Here is a 27,588-nt window from a genome sequence, read left to right as displayed (position 1 = left end):
TTCTTGGCCTCTTACTTGGCCAAATGCAAATGCGATTTCACTATATCGCAAGCATGCATCTATTAATAACACTAGGAAAAAGCTATACAACTCAAGCCTGAGATTTTGTAAGAAACAGAATCGTAGAAGCTCAACAGAGCAGCACAGTCCCACAGAACCTTGAGATGATGCTGAGTCATCCTCCCAGAAAGAACAGAATGCTCTATACCTGCGCTGTCCAATACGGTAGCCACTGACCACATGCGACAATAGAGCACCTGAAATGTGTCTAGCGCACGTGAAGAACTGAGTTCTTAATTGTATTCACTTTTAATGAATTTAAATAGCCACCTGTGAATGCTGGTGACAGTAACGGAGAGCACAGCTCTTCACCATACTGGCGAAGAGTGCAGGCTCTGGAGAGAGAGGGTCTGGGCTTGAATCATGGATTTGCCACTTCTTAGCTAGGTGATTGGGGGAAGCCACTTAACCTTTCTGTGCCTTAATATTCTCATCTGTAAAGGGGAAGTCATAGGAGTGCGTCATTCAGAGAGTGGCGGAGGTTATGAGGAGTCACCGAATTAACTAACACACGTGTAGTGCCTGCGTGCTGTATTCTCTGAAGGTTAGTCAGTGGTAGTCTTAATTAACAATAATACCTCTGCCGTGTATCAAGCCCTTTTACAACGTTCCAGGCACTGTCCTGTGGGAGGAGGTGAGCTGCACGTCCTTCTATTCCACCATCTTGATCCACTCCTCCTAGAACTGAACATGCTCTAAGGCGTGGTCTGGCCATAGCTCAGCGGAGCTATCACTTTTCCTATCTCTTGGTAAAACAGACTAATAATAATAATAAACAACGATGATAATATTAGAAACATTTATTGAGAACTTAATCTAAGGCACTGGGTTCAGCCCTTCCCTGGAGTCATTTCAATTACTTAATTCTTAGAACAATCCCAAGAGGGAGGCACTGGTATGATCCCATTGTAAAGATGAGGAAACTGAGGCACAAAGAGAAAGGTTAAGCAACTAGCTTGCTCGAGGTCAATCGTTAGTAAGTGCCAGGGCCTGGACTAGAACCCAGACATTGTCTGACTACAAAGCCCAGGCCCTGAGTTTTGCTTGATCCAATTGCCCAACTGAAACTTTTGCTAATGTGATATAGAGGCAGACCAGCAGCAAGAAGATTCTGGAGTGCTGCTAGGGTCTCACAGCTGTGCAAGGGCTGCTGGGTGGGCTATCGTGTGACCCAGGTGTTGTCTTCCTTTTGTAACAACTGTATCCTAAAATGAGAACTCCAAGCTGAGGGATTTCTGTTCTGATACATGTGGTACAGGGAGTGGGAGGGTCACTAGAGAGATTCTGCAAGAAAACCTCTAAGGTAAAAGTTTGTAAAAGTTTCCTTTCAGCTTTTCTGGACTTTTCCTGTATAAATGTGTATAATTGACCTCCCTATCCCACCCCTCCAGGCGGTCACAGAGCACCGAGCTGATCTCCCTGTGCTATGCGGCTGCTTCCCACTAGCCATCTACCCTACGTTTGGTAGGGTGGGACGGGGAGGGTGGGAGGGAGGGAGACGCAAGAGGGAAGACATATGGGAACATACGTATCTGTAGAACTGATTCACTTTGTTATAAAGCAGAAACTAACACACCATTGGAAAGCAATGATACCCCAATAAAGATGTTAAAAAAAATCAAATAAGCTTAAAAATGTAAACATCACATTTAAACTTGTAAATTTCACTAAATATTTCAAACTATAATTGCAAACTTAATACATCTGGTTTTGTTAAAACTTCAAAAAACTGTGTATAATTGAATGTTAGTATTTCCAAGTTTAAGTGTCTGGAGCTGTTTTCCGTGGGGCATTTTTGCAGAGTGGCCAGGGCTGTGCCCATCATTGGTAACGCTGGGTTATAGACAAGGAAGACTGCACGTCTGGTCAGGCTACTTGGGCCCCTGGGAATCAGCCTACGAGCAAGGTGAGGTCAAGGGCACTGCTACAAGGAGCGTCACGGACTGGGTCAAAGGATACCAAAGCTCTCGAGAGTCCAGAGCCTCTGGAGCCAGGCTCTGACAGCTTCTGCAAGGCTCCTATAGTCTCATGATGACAAAGGTGACGATGATGAACAGCTACCATGTCCAAAGCATAACCCTTCTGCTTATGCGCACCGAATCCTCCCCCCATTCTGTCCAGTGTCTCCCCACTGCGTGCAGTAAGCACTGCTGACAGGCCCCGGGGTTCCAAAGAAGCCATCCGACTGACCATCACATTCAGGCAACCGAGGAAGGGTGCGGCAGGATTTCCTTTGGAGACTTCCGGATCGAGACGGCAGACCTAATGCATGCACCTAAATTCAGTCCCTCGCAAAGCCCCACTAAAAGTCCTGTGAGGGGTTGGCCTGGTTTGGTTTTCAAAGACACAATCCTGCAAGGATAAGGCGAATGCATTAGCCCAAGCTCAAAGGCAGCTAGGCCAGGGTTAACTGACTCCACGGCCCCAGGGAAGCTGAATCACAGAATGGCAGAGGGGAAAGTGGAAAGGCAGCTTGGTCTACGTGGCAGGCTCAGGAAAAGCAGCCCCAGGTGGCCTCTGGAACTGGCAGGTGAAGTGCACGTGGGTGGCCAACACAGTGAGGCAGATGCCTGGATGGCCATCCCGCCTCCACAGCCCTGGGTATCTGCCTCTCCTCCTCTCTGGCAGAGATCTGGCTTGACCATTTGCTGCTGAATTTCCTGCTCTGTCTTCCACATCCTGCTGCCCGGATTTGCTTCACCCCACAGAGGTGTTCTCTGTTGACCTCCACCTGGAAGCTGGAGGGCCTGGAGGCAGGCTGTGGCGAGATAAAGCCCTCGGGCCAGATTCCTTCTGTCTGTCCGGTACCACGCCCATGACTCCACCAGGAGCCCTGACGGCGGTGGGCTTCACACATGGCCAGATCCGTGGTACCTTTAGTCACTGACTTCCCTAAGAGGGGAGCAGCTTCTCTTCTGGAAGCCTCCACTGAATGGTGGCACCGTGACCCTTTGCTGCCTAAGCACCTAGATGGTGCCTGCCACTTGGTTCTTCTAAACAAATCGATCGCTTGTTGAAGAGCTCGTGAATAAGTAGTGGAACTACATAGAAAAACAAACCAGGACTCATGTAAGTAGAAAATATGATGGTGTGTCAAAGGAACAACAAGTTCATGTAAAACCATCATCATTTAGGTTAAAAAAGTCACTTTGGAATTTAGATCTTCTTTTCTTTTCTGTTGCCGATCCCAGATCTTTCTGGAGATGCTCCAGTTGCTGGGGAACGGGGTGGGATCAGCACACTCTTCATGGGGTTTCGGGTGGCCTGGTGTTGACAGTCTGAATTCTTGTCAGGAATGCCAACCATTCCAGGGCTCAGGATTTGGGGTCTTCCTTCTTCCCTGGAAGATTTTGTCCATATAGATACACAAGCAGGTATTCCAATGACAAATGAGCCTGTGCCTTCCTGCTACGCCTCTCTCTCACAGCAACCTGGGTTTTCTTCCTTCCCCACTGGTATGGGAGCAGGGCATCATTCTCTGCTTTCCTTTTACTGAAGGCCTCACCTTCTGTCTTCTTCTGACCCATTCTGTCTCCCTGGGGCTAACTCCTCTCCCTACGACCCTAACGTGCTTTTCGTAACTCGAGGGAAATGAGAGATCACCTACTCAAGTCATCTTTCTCAAGAGGAGAAGGAGAGGGCCCATGGTTTGCTCAAGATTACCAAACAATGGCTAAGCCTCACCCTAGGAAAACCATCTTCCTGATCACGTTCTCTCCCCTGCCAGGTGAGCATTGGTGGTTGCTGGGGACGGAGGGGAGTGGGTCATGGGGTGTTATTGTTTCATAGGGACAGAGTTTCAGTTGTACATGATGAAAAGAGGTCTAGGGATGGCTGATGGTGATGGAGGGCACAACAGTCTGAATGTACTCAATACCACTGAACTGTACTCTTGAAACTGGCTAAGATGGTAAATTTGACATGATGCGTATTTTACCACAATTAAAATATTGGGGGCAAAGAGATCACCAAGCAAGTTAAAGACAGAGAGGCCGAGTGTCAGAGAGACCTACAGAGAGCGTCTATCCGCACTGTTTTGCAGGGACTCAGTCTCTGAGCGTGGAGCCCTGCAACGCCACCCTCTGAGGACCCTGGTAGGTACGGACCCTGAGTCTCATGGTAGGGAAGAGCCTTGCCCCAAATCAGAGAAGACTAGAACTCACCACTCCAGATGCCCAGTCCAAGGTGCCTTCCGAGTCCTGACCCAACTGCATCGCTCTCTCTACCCGACTCTCTGAAACCTCTGCCCTCTTTTTCTTGTTTCATCTGGAAGCGAGAGCTTTCACTGCGACGGCCTCCACCAGAGGCCAGCCGGCCTGGTCCTCAGCATGTCCAGGAGCAAAGGACAGTCTCATCCCCCTCTTCTCCGCGCTGCCCTCCACCTTCCAACCATTTGGCCTCTGCCCTCCCCAGTGCCGCTCGCTTTACAGTTCTGCCGTCCTCATAAACGGCCACTTAACCCAGATGACACGGATGTAGGTCAACAACCTGGACTCTGAGAGTTGTCACGTACTGGCATAGGAGAGGGGGCTCTTTCCCCAGGGAATTTGGAGGACATTCCCATCCGCTTACAGCAAAAACCCATCTACTTGACTTGGCAGTAGGTGAGCTGAGAACTAATGGAATCGGGTTAAGCCAGCAGCACCAATCAGCGAGGAGAGCAGTGAAGGGCAAGGGAAAGTTCCAGAGTGGGAGGCAGGAAACCCGAGGTCTAGGCTTAGCTCCTTCATGCGCTCGGCAGCTGGGTGGCCTCAGGTAAGTCATCTTATCTCTCGAAGCCTCAGCCTCCTTACGCAGTAAGTAGGGATGACGTAGCGCCCGCTGCCAGGGGCTGTCGTGAGGACCGGATGAAAGGACAAGGGGCAAGTCCCCAATATGGGGCTCAGTGCAGTGTATGCAGTTGCGAGGGCCAGTTCCACCCTCCATCCCCACCCCGACTACTATTAAGAGCTCTGGCCTGGAAGTCAGGTGACCTGAGTTTAGTCTGGGCTTTGCTATTCATTTTATGAGCTTAAGGAAGTCCCTTTCCCTTTTGCGTCTGCTGAGATGATTATGTGGTTTTGTTTTTGTCCTTTGTTCTGTTCATATTGTTCATCACATTGATTGACTGTCACAGGTTGAACCAGCCTTGCATTCCTGGGATAAATCCCACCTGCTTATGGTGCATAATGCTTTTCATATGTCACTGGGTTCGGTTTGCTAGGGTCTTGTTGAGAACTTTTGCATCTCTGTTCATAAAATTTGTTTGTCGTCTACCTTCTCCTTTTAAGGTCTCAGTGTCCCCATCTGTAAAATGATGTAAGAATTCTCCATGGGCCTGGCTGAACCTTTCTTGGAGTTGCTGTCTGAGACTCCTCATACCCAGTCTTCCTCTGTCCCACAGTCGTCACAGGCCACCTGCTTTGTGGTTTGAGGCTCTCCCCACCTTCTCTCTTTTTTTTTTTTTGTGGTACGCGGGCCTCTCACTGTTGTGGCCTCTCCTGTTGTGGAGCACAGGCTCCGGACGTGCAGGCCCAGCGGCCACGGCTCACGGGCCCAGCCACTCCGTGGCATGTGAGATCTTCCCGGACCGGGGCACGAACCCATGTCCCCTGCATCGGCAGGTGGACTCTCAACCACTCCGCCACCAGGCAAGCCCTCCCCACCTTCTCTTGCTCTCTCTCCCTTTAGCCTTCACAGGCTCTCCCTGCCCCATACATTTCTTGCATGTCTAGTGTCATACTGGTGTCTGCCTTTTGGTAGGTCCAAACAGGCACAAAGGAGCACTTGGTTACTTACTTCTTCTCTCTGCCAGACATAAGAGGAAACCCTTTTTCCTCACCCTCTGACCCTCCCACACTGCCCCAGTGAATGACCACGGTGAGCAGTGAGCAAAATGAGAAGTGCTCACCTGTCTCCTTCCTCAAGCACTTGCCTCACAGCTCAGAGAGTTAATTTTTGTGGAAGCTTTATTATAGTTTCTGTAGATTTTTTGGGCTACATATCTTTTTTTTTTTTTTTTGCAGTACGCAGGCCTCTCACTGCTGCGGCCTCCCCCGTTGCGGAGCACAGGCTCCGGACGCGCAGGCTCAGTGGCCATGGCTCACGGGCCTAGCCGCTCCGCGGCATGTGGGATCTTCCCGGACCGGGGCACGAACCTGCGTCCCCTGCCTCGGCAGGCGGACTCTCAACCACTGCGCCACCAGGGAAGCCCTGGGCTACATATCTTTTTTGGTGACTTTCCTTCCTTGCCCCACTTATGAATTGGTTGTTTTGAAAAAGACAATGGGGAAACCCCAGACTAATCTGCTTTCCAGGGTTCCTGGCTAACTTGGGCGTTAGTTGGGCTCTAGACTGTCTCCACCTGCCCAAGTCCAGCAACTCTCAGTAAACACAGCACACTTTGTCCTGTGGAGAAGGTTCTGGTCTCCACCATACTGCTGTCTCTCCTTCATCAGGGCCTTGCAATCCAGCAAATGTGTGGATTATAGGACTGTTCAAAAGGAAGAAGGGCTCCGGGAGCCAGACAGACCTCCTTTTAGTGTGTGCTCATTCAGTGAGAAGGGATCCACCAGTGACATTAAGTGTAGGCACAGGCTTCAGAGTCAACATCTGCAGGGTATACTTCTGGTCAGTTTGTAGACTTCATCTGCTTTCTCTCAATAAAGAATTTTCAGGTTTGGTTGAATTTCATTATAGTAGGGAATAATAGTAGGGAATTACAGCATTGGGGATAATAATAATAGGTAATAATAGTAGGGATAATAGTAGGGATAATAGTAGGGAATTACAGCATTGGGGATAAAAAGCGTACGAAGTTCACATCTCATTCCTGTATCTGAAGCCACCCGTCTGCTTCAAGATGCAGAATTTGTGAGCCCAGAGTCTGAGCCAGGAGTCAGGAGACTCGGGCTGTTGCCTGGGGGCAGGCATTTATTTCAGGGCCTCGCTAGACTCACACCACCCCAGGGGGAAAATGTGGGCTTCGCCCAGACCAGCTCTCTAGGCCCTGCTGGGTGGGGCATGCTGTGAGCTGCGGGGGCTTCCACTGACTTCACCCAAATGCCTAGCTCCAAACTATGGGTGTGGGAGGGGTGAAGCTGGGTGTTCAGGAAGCTGCTGCCTGGAGAGAGGAGGCCCAGGGTGCCTGGTAGGGAGATACCTAGTTCCCAGGTGCCAGGTTCCCAGAGAGAAGGCAGGAGGGGTATGAAATACTTGGCCGTAGTTGCCAGGGACTCTGAGGCTCTCTATCCGTGTGTTTGTTTCTTCTGACGGCTTGTCTGTTTCGTTCCTTTGGAGCAACCATCACTGCACACAGTAGAACGTATAGTATAGACCGTTTGATAGCTTTCCTCGTAATGAAATACGGTGGCTGGAATCTGCTCACAGCCTGCCTCTTATAGCATTCGTGCAACACGTATTTACTGAGCACCCACCAGGATCCAGGCCCTGTGCTGTGATAACACTGGTGGATAAAGCAGAGATGGCGTTGCCCTTCTAGAGCAGGCACGTTCGTGTAGTGGAGATCACTTAAACGGGATTTGTAACAAAGGTGGTAAGTGCTATACGGGAACACTGCAGAGAACAGGCAACAGGAGAACCCAGCCTGGCTGGGGTGAGGGGTTAGTTAGAGGAGGCTTCCTGGGGGAACTGAACTTTAAGCTGTGACCTGAAGGACAAAGAGATGTTGTCCAGGTGAGGGGGTCCTGGGCAGACAATTGGCAAAGTTCTCAAGTCAACTTTAGCTACATCACAGCTTCACCCAGTGCCACTCCTATCCCAAGACCTGATGGATACGCAGATTACGTAGGGAGGAGGCTTTCAAAATGAGGCCTAAGGATCTGGGTTCTCCCTGGAAAAAGGGCTGCTTTCTGGAGTCACACGGAGTCAACGCAAAGAACATCGTGCTGCAGTGGATGGGGGCGGGGAGACGGATGAACAGTCTTCGTATTTCTATCCCTAACTTATTAAATTCAAGAAAGTTGTTGGCTTTCCTGAAGCCTTAAGCCCACTTGCTGAAAATCAGACAACAAACCGAAGCTGGGGGTCTGAGATGTTCTTAGCTATTCACATGGTAGAGTAGGGTGTGTCCCATTTATAAAACAATCTGTTGTAAATCAATGTAGAACGGAAGAGGTAGCTAAGAAAAAGCTGAGACCCAAACGTCAGAATCAGCAGAGCCTGTGGGACTCATCTACACCAGGGGTTCTCAACGTGGGAGTCGCTGGGCCAGCAGCAGCTGTTAGAAATGCACATGTCTGGGTCCCACCCAGACCTACCGAATCAGAAACTCTGCAGGTGGAGCCCAGGACTCTGCACTTTCACAAATCCTCCAGGACACACTCCAGAGAGAACCACTGCTTTAATCCAACCTTCTTGTTATACAGAAGAGGAGACTGAGACCCGGAGAAGCAAGGAACCCCTAAGCCCGTGGATGCCGGGCTCGTGACCACCGTGCGCTGCTTTCCAGTTGCTCCTTTCCAAACGGGAGCTCCTTTTTTTTTTTTTTTTTCCTCCTGTCCTGTACTTCTGCTTTTTCTCTGCCAAGGTGAGCGCGATGGCCGGGGGTCCTGGGAACAGGAGGGGCTATGCTCTGACCAAACTGAGGGGATGGCACGACATCTGCAGTTTCTGGATTGGAACTGAACCCCTCTGGGGAGGGAGTACATAGGTTTTCTGGAGGAGTGAGCATTTCGGGAGGCACGTGCATGGGAAAGAGGGAGGGAATGGCTGTGGATGGCCAAAGAGGTCGATTGCAGCAAAGACAGCTGATGGCTAAGCTGGCGCCTAGCTCTCTTGCTCTCATTGCCTTCCACAGTTTCCGTTCAGGCGGCCTCACTTGCCCCACGTGCCTATGTGCTTTGGGGAAACCTCGCTCCACCTGCGCTTGCAGAGGCTGGGCACCGAGCTCCGCTTACACGAAGCAGAATTGTAGGCGTGTGATCCATTCAGGCCACTGAGCCCAAAGTGCCAGAGGCTTTCTGGGAAAGACACCTCTTTGCTCTTCTGACAGAGCTTCTCAAACCAGCTCTCTCTTCTGCTCCCCTGGATGAGGGCAGGAGGAGGCCTGCAGCCCCTGGAGGTGCTGAGGGCTATCATGTGCCCACAAGGGGGAGCCGGCCTGAAGACGAAGCCAGTGCTCCGGAAGGCCGGATAGACGGCAGGGAGGAAACGGCATCCTTGGTGACACTACCTGAAGTTTGCCCAAGAGCCGGCCTTCCACTTACGGGACTCAGTCAGTTCCCTTTATTGTTGAAGTCAGTTCCCTTTATTATTTCCTGCTATTTGCGACTCAATACATCCTAACTGCCAAAGACTCTAGCCTGGCCCCTCAGACCTTCACGACGTCTGCGTCACACCTCCAGCCTCACGCTGGAGGACAGCCCATCTCTGACGATGAAGCCTGGGGCCTGTGGGACCCTGCTCAGCCTTGAGTCATCTTCCTTTACCCACAGACCAGTTCATCTAAAGATGAATGCCTAAGCTGTCTGCACAACATGATCAAGCAAACGCATCGAGTGCGGATCCCACATTGCAACCTTGGGCTCTTCGCTCAGATCTCAAGTGTGGTACTCAAGCTCTTAAATACTCTATTTTGCATTAGTTGAATGTGATCCACGTTTTAGCAGCAATAATCTAGCTTAACAACATTATGAATTCCTGGATCAAATTCAATTCCGACGCTAACTCGAATATGTACTTTGTGGTTTTCTGTGAAGAAAATAATTGATGATCCAAACTGGAATTCATCTATAGCAAATTAGCGGTGCTAGCTCCTAAAAGCAATTACTGGCACCGAACTCCTAAATTTTTAAATCCCTTGAAAAGTCCAAGACCATACCAGAAAGTCGAGATTTGATTTCAGAGGTAATAACTGTAAACAAAAATATTAAAAGCCTGTAAGAGGTGTCGGTGACTCGGGTGCTGATGGCTCTAGGAGGGTTCATTCTCTTTCTCAAACCCTAGTCCAATATTATATCAAAACTTTATCGATTAACAGATACACACTACTGTATATAAAATAGATAACCAACAAGGACCTACTGTATAGCACAGGGAACTCTACTCAATATCCCGTAATAACCTATAATGGAAAAGAATCTGAAAAAACATATATAAATGAATCACTTTGCTGTACACCTGCAACCAACACAACATTGCAAATCAACTATACTACAATAAAAAAAAAGGAGTGCCAAAAAAAACACCCTTGATCTACTGCAGAGTGGGAATGACCTTCCTGCTCTCCCCTGCGCAGGGCTCATGCACCTGGAGCACTTGGGTCAGTCCAGTAAAGCCTTACCCACCCAGAGGGCCTCACGCCAATGCCCTGTGCTCAGTTCAGAGAGAAATAGTCAGGAAACGGGCAGAGAATTGGGGGTGGCAGGGAAGATTCAGTGGGAACATCCCAGTTGTCTTTAAACCTCTGAAGGGCTCTGAATTCTCAGAGAGCATATTGGACTACAATGTCTTTTTTTTAATTTTTAAAATTTTATTTATTTTTCTATACAGGAGGTTCTTATTAGTTACCCATTTTGTACATATTAGTGTATATATGTCAATCTGGACCACAATGTTGATCAACCTCACGATTTTGTCATTTGTTTCCAAAAATGGGGCATATGGAGAAGGATTCTAAACTCTAAACTGGATATTTGTTGCTCGCAGCGGAGTCTGGTCAGTTCCTGAGGCCATGAGGTCATTCCGATAGTCGGCTGACATAGTTTCATCAAAGGATGGGTCCTCTGTTGCAATCCTGCCTTTTGCAGTGAGGATGGGGTAACTACGGCGCTTGGAAGAGCAGTACTGCCCACCGGCTGCTGAGGAAAGGGCCAGGCAGAGCAGATCTATATGATGCTGGAGCTCTAGGAGTTCAGAGGGAATCGGCAGGGTCAAGGCCGTTGCCAGAGGCTGCCCTTTTCAACCCCATTCTGCTACTTTGATCTGTACCAATCTCGAACTGTAACAGCTGATATAGCAATAGGGGACATCAGGAGATCTTTCTGGAGGGTGCCAGGAAGGAATCTCTGTGATGTAATTATTCTGCTAAAGAAGACACTTCCAAATGAAAAGTGAATCAAGCAAATAGAAGAAGCTAACAATACAGCTGTCCAAATGACAAAAACAAACAAATCAAAACGAAACCCCCAAAGATCATTTCCACAAAGGATATAAAAATCTGTGCTCATGAACTAGTAAAAAAAAAAAAAAAAAAAAAAAACCTTTTAATTCTTTTAAACCAATGGGGAAAGCTTATTCAAATACAACCAACTGTTCTTATAAGTTAACATTTAAAGTCTGACAGGACAAGAACATACACTGAGCAGCCTTCAAAACTGAAATTGATTGGGTTACATTAGGAATAACAGTGCTGCCCCAGAGCGGCATAAGCGAAGCTGAACTGGGGAAAAAAGCAATGGAATGAGTGGCCTGAATTTCTAAGCCAGCTTTTTTTTTCTTTTCTTATATCATGTGCTGCTATCATTGTGGTATGTGAAATAGCAGCCAGAGGTCTTGTTTGTCCTTCTAAAAGGCATGAAACAACCGCTACCGCTGCAACAGAACAACCAGTGCAAATTACCCCTGGAGATCCAAAACGGTGTTATTTGTTAGAGTTTGAAGAAATCAAATGTATTCAGATAGTGCACTTGTAGAATTGTAGGCAAGTGCCTGTCCTCGTGCTGTTGGCAGACAAGAGCCCCAACTGGACCAGAAAATGTCTCACGGTCACAGTCACGGGGTAGGGACCCTGCGTGCAGAGGCGGAGCTCTCCCTTCAGTCCAACACAAGAATCTGAGTTCATCAGCCTCCTGGGCTTCAAGGATTGGGGATTTCTACCAATAGTTACTCTAAAACACTCAAAACAATCTCAGGAGCTTAATTCTCAGAGGCCAGCAGATGCAACCGATTTATAGGTTGATTCCTTCCTGCCTTCTTCCAGTCATGCGTTCAAAGGCTCCTTGAGCTCACGTTTACAGACCTAGATAAGACATCATGTGCCTGAGGAATCTGCTAGCAAATGGGGGCACAGGCAAGACACAAATGACTCTGATTAAAAAGTGGACACTGCCAGGCCCTGAAAGGCAGAAACCGAAGGTCTTGAGAGCTGGGGTGTGAGTGGGGACACAGTGACCAGGTGTGTCAACTTCCCAAAAGTCAGTTGAACAATGACTAGAGGTTCCTGTTTCCTACTTTGTGTGTCAGGGTCAAGCCTGGTTTGCACTGTAGCCGAGACCCTTAACTCTTTCCAGAACTCTCCCCCAGGGCCTAGCACTTGCTCCAGAGGGACACTGTGCACAGACAGTGAGTCCCTCGCATTGTTCTGTTGGCTCTTGTATTAATCAGCAAACTGCGAGCCATCCTAGTATTTCTAGGCTTGCACATGCACCAGAGAACCCATGAAGCCAGTGGGCTTTCTTACCCCATTCCGGAGCAGAGACCCCATTCTGTCTATATCACTTCTCTGTTCCCCCATCCACATGTTGTCATTTCTCTAAAATGCCCAGAAAAGGACAGAAGTTGTGATCGATTTATCAGGAAAGTTCTTTCTAAGCGTTGGCTATGCCCAGGAACCCTACGCCGGGCGTGTTAACACGCATGCACTAAGTGAAAAGGGGAAGTGCACACATTCCTAAGTGCACACATGTCACTAAGGCATCTAAGAAGTGCAGCCGGCCTGCACCGAAGCATGGGTAAGGTACCTGTGCAGTCAGTACTCTCCTCTCCATGAAGGAAGACAGGCAGCTCAGCTGCTGCCACCTCGACATCACACGTTAATATTATCAAAATTAAATACTGCCTTGACTAGGAGAGGATTAGCTCATGTTTTAAAATTTGTTTTTCCTTTTCTTGTTTTCTTGCTGTTAAACTGATTTTTTAATTTAATTTTATTTTTTTTTGCGGTACGCGGGCCTCTCACTGTCGTGGCTTCTCCCGTTGCGGAGCACAGGCTCCGGATGCGCAGGCTCAGCGGCCATGGCTCACGGGCCCAGCCGCTTCGCGGCATGTGGGATCTTCCCAGACCGGGGCACGAACCCATGTCCCCTGCATCGGCAGGCGGACTCTCAACCACTGCTCTACCAGGGAAGCCCGCAAACTGACCATTTTAAGTGCCTAGTTCTGTGGCATTAAGTACATTCGCAGTGTCCTGCAGCCATCTTCCCAAACTGAAACTCTGTCCCCATTAGACATTAACCCCCAGTGCCCCGGCCCCAAGCAAGGACCACTCTGCTTTCTGTCTCTATGAATCTGACTCCTAGGTCCCTGTTATAAGTAGCATAACATGGTATATGTCCTTTTGTTGATTGACGGCTGATTTCACTTAGCATAATGTCTTCAAAGTTCATCCATGTTGCAACAGGTATCGGAATTTCCTTCCTTTAAAGGCTCAATAATATTCCACTGTGTGGACGGGTCACATTCTGTCCATCCATTCTTCTCTCTGTGGACATTTTGGTTGCGTCTACCTTTTGAACATTGTGAAAATGCTGCTATGAACACTGGTGAACAGATATCTGTTCAAGAACCTGCTTTCAATTCTTTTGGGTATATACCCAAGAATGGAATTGTTAGGCCATATGGTAATTGCATGTTTAATGTTTTGAGGAACCACCCTACTGTTTTCCACGGCAGCTGTACCATCTTACATTCCTACTAACAGTGCACATGGTTTCCAGTTTCTCCACATCTCACCAACACTAGTTTTTCCTATTTTTTAAAAAATGATAGCCATCCTAATGGGTGTCAAGATTTTGTGTTTTGATGACATGAAACTAGAAAGCCATGTTTGAGAGCTTTGCCTGTTCACATTTTCTAGAGCTCATCTTTGAAAGTGTTGCCTGATAGAGGGAAAGGTCATGGAATTGTTCCCACTTACTGCCACTCAAGGGTGGTTGGAGGCTTCCCACATCTTTCAAAGCTTTGTCACATGGAAATAAATGATCATTATGCAAAACTGTCAATAAGGAGTCCACTTTCATCTACTGGCCTCCTGAGTCAGTTGGCTTGGCAAATTCTTTTCACGTGCCACCCAGACATGGGCCTGTAGAAAAGTCTGGGTCCCCACAATTCTGCTCACTTCCTCTGCTCAAAAAGGGCCAAACATGGTAGCATGCTGCAGGGGGTAAGGCCAGATAGAACCTCTGCACTTAGCTTCAAATCCAAAGCTCCCAAAAGCAAAGCAAGAGTTGGAGTAATTTCTGATGAAGTAGGGCTATGCATCTTTCAGGCTCTGAAGGTCACATTTAGGCCAGGACTTTGTGGTCATTTCCTGGACTGCCCACTTCCCCTTTTCCCGTGCACCTAGCTCTCCATCACTGAGTCAAGGTCTACGGGCTCCGTGTGAGTCCATGCTGCCCACTTTCTAATCTAACATGAAACTCGGTTCACATGGGGCGAAGGACCGAAGGATGAAAGAAATGGAGAAATGCTGCCCCTTTCTTCCACTCTCTGTCTTAGAAGCTGTTATTCCACTGGGAGTCAGGAGCCAGGGAAGGCTCAGCTCGGGGCACTGCATGGGCTCTCAGGACCACCATGCACGCACGCGGGCCTGGGGTGGAGGGGTGATCTCTTTGGACCTTTACGCTGCTTTTAGCTCTCAACAACCTCACTGATTTGGCTGGGAGAAGCTAACACGATAAGCCCTCATCCAACAACAGCAAATCAAAACCTAAACTTTTTCAACTCCTTAGGAAGAAGCAGAAACTCTTTCTCTGGGGGTGGGGTGGGGTGGGCTGCTTTCGTTCGCCGCTCCCTTCAAGCTCACAAGACACAAGTTCGGAGCATACGCACACTGTTGCTTTGCGCAGCAGGCCCAGGTTGTGGGATTTGACAACCCCCAAAGGACAGAAGAGGCTGAAAGTATAAACGGGCTTAGGAGAGGTTTCCATAAATTTGTGCTACGGGGCCATGAATGGGTTTGAGAGAGGGAAGCTGGGGAGGGTGCAGGAAGGAGGGGCAAGGATGCAGTGCAGCCCCCTTAGGACACATCCCTTGCTCGCCCCAAGGGTCGCATCTCTGACCTGCATTGCTCCTCTGGCGCCATCCTGCACTCAGCGACAATGTTGGCTGTAGGTGTTAGGGTCACAGCCGAACGGTGCAAATCCACTGTGACCCTCCATCTGCCCTAGACATTTTTTCTATTTTGCTAACTTTTCACTTGGGGTCACAACAGTAGCTGACCACACTTTCAAACCTGTTTTATGTGTGGAAGTGGACGGCCTCTCCTTGAGGTAGTCTACATTTTGGGTTTGTAGATATTCATAAGCAGTTACAGTTTAAAGGAACATAACACAATGATTTATTTCTGTCCTCTTCGACTCTTTGAAAACTGAAATCAGATTCCTTTCCTTGCTTTACAGTGACAGATATGCAGCCGGTTTCAATGAACTTAGTATAAAATAATTTACATACTTCATTTTTAAAAATCTCATTTTTGGGCACCCCAACTTCAGCAAAGTTTAGTGTTCCTTTTCAGATATGTAAAGACAAAAGGAACAAACAAAAAACCAAACAAAAACTTCACGGGAGGTTTCTGAAAATGGCTGCCTTTCCAGCTTTCATGGGTCAATTGTCAAACAATTAAAAATTAAGGCTAGGGATCGCCATTAAGGAGGCATCTGAACTGGGGGGCTTTGTGCATCCACGTTAATTTTGGTGTTGACCTTACTAAGTGATGGATCGTTACTCCAGGGGCAAAAAGTAACGCTGCCTCATTGCAATGCGACGTCTCACTTATTCCTCAGCCTCCGACACAGAAAAAGCTTGGTGTTTAAAAAGTTAGCATTTGATAGGCAGCTCATTTAAAATTTCCACTTTTTGAAAAAGGGACATAGCTTTGAGGTGGAGGATCATTAATGGTACTTAGAAACCAAAAAAGAAACTGAAAAACAAATCTGATTCTTGGTAGCATTAGTACCAAGTTCTGAGCCTGCGTTTTGCCAAACAGACTTTCATTTCCTGGCAATTCAGAGTGGTTAAAACAAAACTTATTCAACACAGAGATGTCGGTCTCTAAATTATCAAAATGTATATTACAGTAAGTCCCCTACATATGAATGAGTTCTGTTCTGAGAGTGCATTCGTAAGTCCAATTTGCTTGAGATCGAACAAAGTTAGCCTAGGTACCCAACTAACACAATTGGCTATATAGTACTGTACTGTAATAGGTTTATAGTATTTTTCACACAAATAATACAGAAAAAACTAACAAAGACAAAAAATAAAGAAATTTTTTAAAAAAAAATCATTGATTTATTTATTTTTGGCTGCACTGGGTCTTCACTGCTGCGCGCGGGCTTTCTTTAGTTGCAGCGAGCGGGGGCTACTCTTCGTCGCAGTGCGCGGGCTTCTCATCGTGGTGGCTTCTCTTGTTGCAGAGCACGGGCTCTAGGCGCACGGGCTTCAGTAGTTGTGGCTCGCGGGCTCTAGAGCGCAGGCTCAGTAGTTGTGGTGCACGAGCTTAGTTGCCCAGTGGCATGTGGGATCTTCTCGGACCAGGGATTGAACCTGTGTCGCCTGCATTGGCAGGCAGATTTTTTAAAAAATTAATTAATTTATTTATTTTTGGCTGCGTTGGGTCTTCGTTGCTGCATGCGAGCTTTTTCTAGTTGTGGCGAGCAGGGGCTACTCTTCATTGAGATGCGCAGGCTTCTCATTGCAGTGGCTTCTCTTGTGCAGAGCATGGGCTCTAGGGCGCAGGCTCAGTAGTTGTGGCTTGTGGGCTCTAGAGCGCAGGCTCAGTAGTTGTGGCACGCGGGCTTAGTTGCTCCGTGGCATGTGGGATCTTCCCGGACCAGGGCTCAAACCCATGTCCCCCGCATTGGCAGGCGGATTCTTAACCACTGAACCACCGGGGAAGTCCTGGCAAGCGGATTCTTAACCACTGTACCACCAGGCAAGTCCCAAGAAAACATTTTTAATCTTACAGTACAGTACGTTGAACAGTACTGTAGTACAGTACAACAGCTGGCATACAGGGCACGTGCGCATCTTTGTCTAATTATATTTCCTCCCAAAGCAGCTAAAAAATGTTTCACCAAATTAAATAGTTCTTTGCTGCCCAATTTAAAAAAAGAAAGGAAAAACTAAGCTTGCATGTACAATCATGCTTAAATACAAAATAAAGATGCTTAGGGACTTCCTTGGTGGTCCAGTGGTTGAGAATCCATCTTGCAATGCAGGGGACAGTGGTTCGATCCCTGGTTGGGGATCCCACGTGCCGCAGGGCAACTAAACCCACGCGCCGCAACTACTGAGCCTGAGCGCCACAACTAGAGAGAAGCCCGCGTGCCGCAACTACGACCCAACACAGCCAAAAATGAATAAATAAATAAATTTTTAAAATAATAATAATATAAAAACAAAATAAAGATGCTTATTCAGGAAAATGTCCTCATGTCTGGTAGAGAAGACGTGTGCAAGGCGAGGCTGGAGCTCAGACACATGGGCTCTTTGAAATCTGACTTTCCTGCCCCGCTTCTTCCTTAGTTCAGCCCAGAGCTTCCCCCAGAGGCCTCTGCTCTTGCACTTCAGCAGTACTAACCTTTGAAATGAAATCTGTGATGCTTCTCACCAGGATTTGTAAACGACAAAGGCGAAGAAACTTTCCTCATTACACGGGGAGCAGTGCTGCCCTGCCCTGCCTCTTAGCCTCAAAACAGCAGAAGAATTAAGGGAAGCTGGTGAAAGGACTTTCAAGTCCGAGGTCACAGGCCCTTCCTTGACAATGTGCGGTACATCTGGCAAGATAGTGGTCACTCGCTTTTAAAGGGTCATGAACGATGTTGAGGCTAGGAGCAGACTCACGCTGCCATTTCTCCTGACTCTCTTCCTCCAGTGGAAAATGGAGCCGGCATAACTTTGACAAGATTAGGGAATTCTCTCGGTCTAGCTAACCTGCTTTTATCATTTTGGTTTTCAATGGGAGGCCACGGTGTGAAGGGAAAGATTTTAATTTGCCGTGTTAATGGAGGCAGCAGTAATTCACGGTTCTGCCCTACCGAGCAGTCGAGTCCAACCTCGGAAGTCCAAACCAAGTGACCACGATGAACCAGTGCTCCTGGCGGCGTTGGCGCCGGGTGGCTGGCAAGGCTGGCCCTCACTTGCCCTTCATTCTTTCTCTCCGCCCATCAGCAGCAGTCCCTCTGGATCTAGAAACCCAGGCAGCCCTCGGCCTGTTGCAAGCGGCGGGATTGGGGCCCAGCTGAATGCAGGCAGAATGTGTTACTCAGCACACACGCGGGATGGTGCAGCCCCCTGCGTGGCTCTCTCTGCCGCCTGTGCTTGGAGGGACAATGGCCAGCACCGTCCCCTCCCCACTGGCCAGGGTGCTCGGGAAGCTGCAGCCGGGCCTGGCTGCTCTGCTCCTTTCGGGGGTCACCAGTCTGTGTCCGCCACTTGGCCTCCCTGACACCCCACGGCTGGAGCGCGCTTCCCCGCCCCTCCTCTGCGAGCCACCAACACTGGGAGCCGGAGAGGAGCCTGGCAGTCTAAACGCATTCCACTGAGTGCCGAGTTTCAAGAGCTTTCTCGAGACAGTAGAGCTAACATCGGTGGAGCGGGATTGTGGCCAGGCCCTGGGCCAGGCCCTTCTACCTCACCTCGTTGAATCCTCTCAGCAGCCCCATTTGATAGGTATACAAGTGCCTCCATTTTGCAGATGGAGAGACTGAGGCACAGAGAGAGGAAGGAGAGCGCCAAATGAAACAGTGGCAGAGCCGGGATTTGGACCTCAGCGATCCAAGCCTCAAGCCCAGTCCCGGGGCCCGCACCCTGCCAGGAAGCAAGGGCCAAGGCCCCGCTGTCCCTGGCTCTGTGCTGTCTCCCTCCAGGCCCTGGGTGCCGGGGGTGCTGCGCTTCAGAGGCTCAGTTCCCAGGGACAAGAGGCACCCACGGGTGAGGGTGACAAGAGGGCTTCCTCACGGTCCCACTTCAGGCCGAGGTGCCCAGATCCCCCTCCTAGGCCCAGCCCTCCAGGAGGGTGGATGGCAAGTTCTCCTAATGAGCCCGCGCCTCCACCATTGCTGGGTGCTCACTGCTGCCTAAGCATGGGAGACGGGCGGCTGGCATTCAAGGCGGAAGACGGGGCAGACGCAGGTGAGGGCTCGTCCAGCCTTCCCAGAGGCAGGCTCAGGTCCCCGCTCTCGCCCCTCTCAAAATCTCTCCAAACGATATCACGCGCCTCTGGTCTATTTCTCTGCAGCTGCCCACCCCCCCACCCCAGCCTGCCTCAAGGATCAGATTTCAGGCTTTTTTGTTCTTATTCCAACTGGCCACCATCCTCGTCCCTCCTCCCCGCCATGCTACACTCCCAGCTCTGCAATCGCACGTGCACCCAGGGCGCCCTTGCTGCCTCTTGCTTCCCCGACTCTTCCAGAGCACAGGTCTCATCTCCTGGACAGAACTGTTTCTGTCTTTGAGTAAATGTCAGTTCCTCAGCCAGTGGCTGATAGTCCAATTGAAGTCCTAACCGTGATGTTCACAACACCCTACGGTATCCTCAATGGTTTTCAGCGAGAAGGGGCATTCCATTATGGAAACAAAATTCATTTTGCCTCGCTTCGATTAAAACCAGAGAGGAGTCACGCAGCCTTGGGAGTAGGGTGGGGAATACAGTGAGGAGATTTGGGGGCCTTGGAAGTCACCACACCAGGGCTGGGTGTCACAACTCCATAGTCCCTTCCTTAATAATTCTAGGTCCACCTCCCTTATCTGTAACTTCAAGCCCCAAAGCTCTGCAAACCTATTTTAGTTCTGTAAATTCGGTGCCAAAATTTATTTGGGAACAAAACTTGACCTGGGCTTCGTTAAATATTCATATATCTCTGCAAAAATAATAAAATGTGCCCCAGATTCCACCGGAGGGTTGTGTCATATTTGCTATATGCACCACATTACTTTTCTAAAGTCCTCAAAGTTCTGAATTTGGAAACGCGTCTGACCCCAGGGATTCCAGATCCAAGTCTGGGAGCCCACGCCTGCCGTGCCTGGGTGCGGAGTGTGGGCCGGGCAGGGGTCTGAGCGGTATCGGTTCAGCATCTCCTGTCTTTCAAGGCCCTACGCGGTGGGGCCCATCCCTTTCCCCAGGTACAGCTGAGGCTCAGGGGGCTTAAGTGACACTGCTCCTGGCACAATGCCCACTTAGAGTTGGTGTCCGGACTTGAACCCCAGTCTGTCTGCCTCCAGCGCCCCTGCCATGCTGAACTGCTGCCCTGATGCCAGATGGCATTTACCTCTTACCTTCAGGGCAAGCAAGCGGGTCACTGAAATTGGATCGCTCACGTAACTGGTAAAGTGAAATCCCCCAAGCTGAGAAAGGCTAGTCTGAACATAAGAATGAGCTCCTTGCAGCAGCCCGACTTGGCATTTCTGGTTTAAGATGAATGCCCAGTCCTTCCGTGGTAACCGCTACCGTCCACGGAGGTGCGACGAGCTAGTCAACGCCGTCCACGGGGTAACGAGTGTTTCCCGAGGCTCAGCTTGGCCATCAGTAAAACACTGCAAGTTCTCCCTGCTGGGAGCAAGAAGCATGAACTTCCTCACCACGGGGGCCTCAAACACTCGCCTCTTCCTTTCTTCCACCTTCTCCTGGCCAAGTGACCAGAGCTGGGTTCTTAGGCCTTAAACTGAATGCGGAAAGGCCATGGGAAGGAACAGCGGAGCTGCTGACGTGCCCGTTTGAAGGCCTCGTCAGTGCATTTTGGCTAAAAGAATGCCGTGCACAGAGCAGGGAGCTGGGAAGCGGGGCGGAGCCAGCGTGAAAGCGCCGAGGCGGCTCGTTCCCCTCGCCCAGCGGGCCTGCGGTGGTCTAGGCGGGGCAGGGCCCACGAAGCTAGTGAGCCCCGCCACTGCCGTCCATCTCACTGGCAGGCGTGGAGGCTGGAGACAGCACTGCTCATATTCCGTCCTGACACAGCCCCAGGTTTGAGAACCATCTTGGCCCCCAGGAAACAGATCTGGAGACTCAGGACGAGGAGTCAGGCTTTCGTTGGCAGGTTTTGCGCCAGGCTCTGTTTGGAGCGCTTTCGACGCGCAGAATCGACGCTTTTAATCCTCAAACAACCTACCACCACACCCACTTTGTAGAAGAGGCAACCGTTAGGAGGTCAAGGCAGGAACAGAGGGCTCTGGAGGCCCCCGTGCGTGGGGTTACAAGTGTGGGCTCTCTAGCCGGACTCCCTGCTCTGGCCCCGACTTGCTGTGTGACTGTGGGCAACTCTGGGGACTTCTCTGTGTCTCAGTCTTCTCAACTTTAAAGAGAATGATAACAGCCCCTACCTCTGAGGACTAAGACGAGAAAAGGCAGGTGAAGTCCCAGGGAGCACACTCAGCCCCTGGGCACTGGCCAGTGCTGGCCGGGAAGGCAGCTCTTGGCGGCAAGAGCGTCCCATCGGGGAGCCCAGCCTCTTGCCTCTGTCGACGGAGATCACCTGAGCCCCTCCTGACCTGGGGAGCTTGGCTGCACGCGCTTTCTCCCGGACACTTTCTCCAGCCCCACCTAGGGAATCAGTCGGGTGTGATTCTCACGACCCTAATCATTAAGGCTTCTCTCTGTGAGCCAGCTGGTCTGGCTCCGAAGCAACAGTCAGGCTACACATGTTCCCCACTGAACACAAAAGAAACCAAAAAGGCTCACAATGTTAGACGGTGACACGGCTCCGGGCTGAGGCTCTTTCCTGCTAGGATAAGGGCTCCAGTGCTGAAGCTGGCACTCCCCCAAGCCAGCTGCAGAAGTCCACGAAAACAGCTGGCAACAGGCCTATAACAAAACCAAACCAAAGTGCTCCTGAACTGTGGACAAGGGCCGGCCGCTCACCCTGGCCACCCCCACGGGCGCTCCCCTCGAAGGACCGACCCCTGGCGTGGAGTACTCTGCCTGGTGATACTCCACGAGACCTGGATGAAAAAGACACGGTGTCTCTCCTCCGGGGACTGCCGCGGCCATGGTCATCCAGGGCCCTCAGCAAAGAGGTCAGCCCCCACTGGGAGCTTCCCTTGGGCCACATTCCCAGACAAGCACTTTACGGCCACCTACTCCTTGGCTTCTCTACAGAAGAAGGAGGCAGAGTGGGAGGCGGAAGTGCAGAGGACAGCTGGGGCAAAGCTTCCCGGGGGCGGGGGGTGATAGTGACAGAGCCTTAGGACCTGTAAGAGTGGGACAGGACAGCAAAGGTGGGCAGGGAAGGCCGGACACAGGCAACAGTGGGAGCCAAGGCCAAGGGCGCAGAGTGGGCCAGGAGTTGCAAGCACTTTGGGGCCCGAGGGACACCGAGTCTAAGGAGGTAGATGGAGTCACAGCTTACGGGCCTCCAGAATCTTCCGAGCAAGTGTGAACATGGTCAGGTCCGTGTCACAGCAAGTAATTCTCAGAGAAACGGATGGTTTATTGGAACAACCAGTTTAAGAATCAACTGTACGAGTTCGGACGAAGAATCAAGAGGGCCTGAACTCGGGCAGGCCTGAGAGCAACGGAAAAGAGGAAGCACGAAAGACGGTATTCGGGGCAGGGAGACATCTGACGTGGTCCCCAGGGATCTCTGGTACCCTCCCCAGCCTGTAATCCCCTGCTGGTACTCACATCTTCATGCTCGCGTCTAATGAACAGAATACTGCACACGTGATGCAATGTCACTTCCCAGGCTAGGTTATACAGACTGTGACTTCTGACCTGCTGGCACTCCCCCTGCCTCTCTTCCTGGCACATTCTCTCTTGCTTGCTCTGACGAAGCTGGCTGTCATGTTGTGAGAGGCTCTATGAAGAGGTCCACGTGGCAAGGAACCAAGGGAGGCCTCTGGCCAGCAGCTCATGAGGGACTGAGACCTCAGTCCAACAACCCACAAGGAACTGCTTCCTGCCAACAACCACAGCAGTGAGTCTGGAAGCCAGTCCTTCCCAGTTGAGCCTTAAGATGACTGCAACCTTGTGAGAGACCTGGGGCCAGAGGGCCCTGCTAAGCTGTGCCAGGATTCCCAGCCCCCAGAAACTGTGAAGTTACGTATGTGTCTTGTTTTAAGCAGTAGTTACGGGCTAACTTGTTACGCGGCCATAGGTAACTAATACAGGCAGGGGTCAGAACAAGTGAAAAGTGGGAACTATGATAGACACTGCCCAGGGAGAAGTAGCTGAACTGAGTGACTGACAAGACTGTAGGAGATGAGAGAGACATCATGGGGATTTTGAGAAGAGCACGGGCTCTGGAGCAAGCCCGCCTGCCTTCAAGTTGCTGCTGGGCCTCTCGCTAACTGTGTGACTCTGGGCGAGTCATTTCAACACTCTGAGCCTCAGTTACTTCGTCTGTAAAACGGGGATGGTAAGAGTAACTACCTGACACGTCTCTGACAGTTTCATTTAGGACCTGCCTCAGCACCTGGTGCAGGGGTGGATGGCACGCTGCCGCTGCCCAGCAGACGTTTGCTGTGACACTTCTAGAAGGCTCGGTGTGCAGCCTCATGCCAGCTGGGAGAAAATTTAAATGCTTCAGTGCCATTTCCTTGCATCCTATGAAGGCTTCACTGGTCCTGGGTGAGGGGACGTGCCTCACAGCCCAGTTCTGTGTGATTCTGACTCGTCTGCCCTGGTTCCTTCCCCTGGCGGCACCTTGTGGGTGAACTTTTCTCCCAGGGAAGCTAAGCAACCTGCACAGGAACTGAACCCCTAACCTTGACCTCATGAATACTGCGCTTCGACTGCGCAGAGTAAGTTGGCTTCAATAGACTTTTCCAGAGTGAAGTCCACTCTCAAAGAGGGCTACAGCCTGGATCTGCCTCCAAAGGCGGCTCTCAATACATGAAACGTGGTTCTTATTTCCAAAACCAAGGGACGCAACCAGAGATGAGACCGGCTTACCTGTCTGGGCAGAGAAGGCATGGAATCCGAGGCCACCGACCGCTGAACACGCTGCGGCTGCTGCGTCACGTGCTGCAGAAGGAACGAAGCGGCGTCCGGCTGCTGCTGCAGCTGCAGGCTGGCTGTGGCCGTGGACGAGGCCGTGGCAGAAGAGGCCGGCGTCAGCGTCGGCTGCTGCAGGTAGTGGAGCAGGGCAGGCTGCCGAGACGCGGCGGGCACCGAGGGCATCTTCGGGGGGCCCGGCTCAGAGACGAAATGTGACAAGGGCTTGGTGTGGCCGAAAGGAAAAGGCTCCGGGGCTCCCGGGCTGGGGGCGGCCAGCCCCTGCTGCATGATCAGGCTCAGGGTTCTGGGCGAGCTGGTGGCCATGGGCTTGAGGAGGGTACTGGCTGGCGGAGGCGGAGGCGGCGGCAGCTGCAGCTGCGGCTGCTGCGGGCCGAGCGGATTGCTGGTGGGAGTGAGACTCCGGATCAGGGGGCACTGTGGGGTGAAGGACTGCTGCGGCAGCCCGGGGCTGGACAGCTTCTCTGGGCGGTAGGGAGTGGAGGGCCCCGGGTTGCTGGTGGGCAGAGTGGATATCAGGTGCCCTTGAGGCTGTTTGATGGTGGAGGACACCAGGTTGGCAAGGACGGAGGGCTGCGGGCTGAACTGCGGCTGCTGCTGGAGCGCGGGGCTGGGGAGCTTCTCGGGGGCATAGGTCATGGCCGGCCCCAGGGCAGCGCCGCTGCTGGGCGCCACGCTGGACAGTAAGGCATTGGGAGAGCCCTGCAGAGCGCTCGCCGGCAGGCTGCTCGACGACATGCAGGACACCATGAGGCCCTGAGGGCTGAACGGCTGCAGCGGCTGTGGTGAGGGCAGCGGGCGGTAAGGCGGGGAGAGGCCGGGAAGAGGCAGGCCGGACCAACTGGGAGCGGGGCCCTGCTGCTTCGTACTACAGCCCTGCCTGCTGGCCGCCAGCACCTTCAGCTGGTGGGCGTGATGCCACTGAGGCACCGGGAGCGGTGGCAAGGCAGCCGCAGGGAGCGGCGCCTGGACCTGGCTCTTGGCCTGTGCTGTTGAAGAACTGGGGGAGACCATCTGCTTACTGGTGGAGGGAATGACGTAGCTGATCCCCGCAGAGGAGGGCGGGATTTGACGCGACACCCCCGGGACCTGGCTGCAACTTGAAGCGAAGTCCTTGCTGGAACCAAGGCTCTCCAAGTGTGGCATCTGAACCGCAGGCTTGGGAGTCACGCCTAGGGTTGCCGGGGGGTGATCTAAGACCAGCGGTTCTTCCGGCTTGCTCCCCAGGATTTTTTCAAGGTCGAGCTCACTCGGAGAAGGTTCCTGAATTTTTGTTAGCTCCTCCAGCAGATCTTGAAGCTCCTGGTCCACAGCAGGCACAGTGTTGGTCTTGTCATAGTAAGAAAGAGGGGGGCCTTTCAGTCCCATTTCCGCAGTTGGTGGTACCACAAACGGTGAGCCCATTACGCTGCCGTTCATGGGGTTATTTTCGAGAAGTAATGAATGACCAGCCGCTCCCATCGCTGCAGAGCCAGGGTTCATGGGTAACGCAGGAACCTGCAGCTCTGCACAGGCTGTGCTGGGATGGTGGGCGCCGGGGCCCATCGAAAGCGTGACGTCTTCAAGGCATGGTCTCTTAATTTTATTAGGGTAACCTCCTTCGGCCATGCCTGAAAGCTGGAAAGTTTCTCCTTCCTGCCTCCTCTTAATGGTTCCCTGTGGCTGGAAGAGAAAAGAGGGATGGGAAGGAAGGGAGGGAGGGAGGGGGGAGAGAGGGAGGGGGGAGAGGGAAGGGGGGAGGCAGAGGAATGTTTATAAAGGCTTTGGCACATTAAAGCTATTGAACAGGAAACTTGCAAGATAAAACAGATCTCTCAGTTTCAAGACTTAGAAAGAGTTGTCAAAACTATACGATACAGCCTATTTTTAGAACCATGATGCTTGTTGTTTCGTTGCTGTCTTTCATTTAGACTGTTGCGTTACAGTTCAAATAAAGCATTATGCTGTCTCTACACCAAACACTACAGAAAGTCACGCGAAGGATATTCTCTGCCCACTTGAAGGAGCTTTCCGCGGAACTATGCAGACATTGGAGGGCAAAGGAGAATCGCTAAGAAACTTGCAATTCCCACCTGTCTACTGCTAACCTGATTTTTAAAAAGGAAAAGCGTGACGTAGACGTTGAACTTTTAGGTTGCTTCCCTGTCTCGGTTAAATGCATCAGGCGCTAGTGAGTGAGAAAATGGGATAAAGCAGAGGCTTTGGAGGAGTGAAGTAGATCTGGCGTGTTCTTTTGGGCAGCTGTCTGAGAGACACTGTTTGGAGCGTGACACAACTGCGTAACAGTCACTATAGCACGGTTCCATTGATCTGTACACACACACACACACACACACACACACGTGCCTGCACATATACACACATTTCTACGAGTGCACAAAAACACCTTGGAAGAAAGTATATGCAACTCTTTGGACTAGTCGTCTTTTGGGGGTGACTGGAAACTCACTTTCTGTTCTCTGTATTTTTCTATAGAAGCTTGTTTTTAATGGAATGACTTACACTCCTCCACCAAAAAAGTATAAAGCTATCTAATTAAGAAATGCCTCTGTGCAGATGTATCCTCAGGTCGGGGAGATAGGAAACAACAGGAAAGGGCCCCGATCTGTGATCTGCACTGGGGGAACTGCCCGCCATTTATAAAAGCCTAGCCTTTGGGAACAAATCAAAGAAGTTACTGATGCAGTATTTCCTACACTTTCAAGGCTTCATACAGTCATCCGTGGCTGTCTTGTAAATGACCATGACCTGCAGTGAAGGGGAAGGGAGTGGAGCGCAGGATTATGTGTGGGAGGAGATGGGCTTGGAAATCGCCTACAGGCCAGCGCTCTACCAGATCCATTTCCCCTGAAGCACTTTTGCACGAAGAAACCTCTTTCCAGCTTTGAAGTCTTACTGGGACATCCGGTGCGGATCCTCTGACGTCCCCTTACGCTTGCCTCACTGGAGGGTCAAGGCGTGCGCGAGGGCCACCTACTAGCACGACAGTGCTCATGACTCTTACAGCAGAGTGAACGTCAAGAGATCCCCTAGGGCTGCACATCTGGAGCCTTGGCAGCCATCAGATGCACTTAGAAACCCCCAGATTCCCAGGCTCTCCTACCACAGCTGAACTGCTTCAGTCTCCTCCGGGCCGGGGCCCAGGAACCCAAGGTTTGTTACGGCTCCCTGGCTGGCTCTCAGTGGACTGACAGCTTGAGAGCACGGGTGCAGGCAGGATGGCCTAGGGCCCTGGTCCCGAGGCAGACGCAACCACTACGTATTGGCCTCCGCACAGAATCTCTTGAGTTCTGTTTCTTCATTTGTAAAATGAGCGTCATTTCAGTTCTCATCTCATGATGCTGCTTGGACTATTACACGAAACGGGACGGATTCCGTGGTACCTAGAGGACCCTCATTAACTAGTATCTGGCATTACAGAGGGCAGATCCGGAAGTGCTCTGGGAGTCCAACCCTGGCCTTTAAAGACAGGGAGGGACCCTGAGACCCTGGGATGGGCAAGGCTTGCCCCGAGCGGCTCAGCTAGAGGGCCCCAGGGCCTGCCACCGTCACTCGGCTGTTCCCCGACCCGCAGCCTCCATCCTCCCCCACTGACCGCCCCACTCCCGCAGAAAGGGCTCCCCCTCTCTTAGCGAGGGGAC

The 27,588-nt window shown here is 51.1% G+C and overlaps 1 protein-coding gene across 1 annotated transcript in view; it reads right to left on the bottom strand.

The window, feature by feature from the left end:
- Positions 1-27,588, bottom strand: part of MAMLD1 (mastermind like domain containing 1) — a gene marked incomplete at its 5' end in the record, with an annotated part of 56,296 nt that overhangs the window by 11,978 nt on the left and 16,730 nt on the right. The window contains 2 exons of the mRNA XM_082681734.1: positions 21,674-21,796; positions 23,885-25,603. Coding sequence (XP_082537860.1) covers positions 21,674-21,796; positions 23,885-25,603 — 1,842 coding nt within the window. The remainder of the gene's footprint in view (positions 1-21,673; positions 21,797-23,884; positions 25,604-27,588) is intronic.

Source organism: Grampus griseus (assembly GCF_964374135.1).
Source record: "Grampus griseus genome assembly, chromosome: X".
NCBI classification, from domain to species: Eukaryota; Metazoa; Chordata; class Mammalia; order Artiodactyla; family Delphinidae; genus Grampus; species Grampus griseus.
Note: the sequence above shows the minus strand (reverse complement) of the source record. Positions and strands in the feature narration are given on the sequence as shown.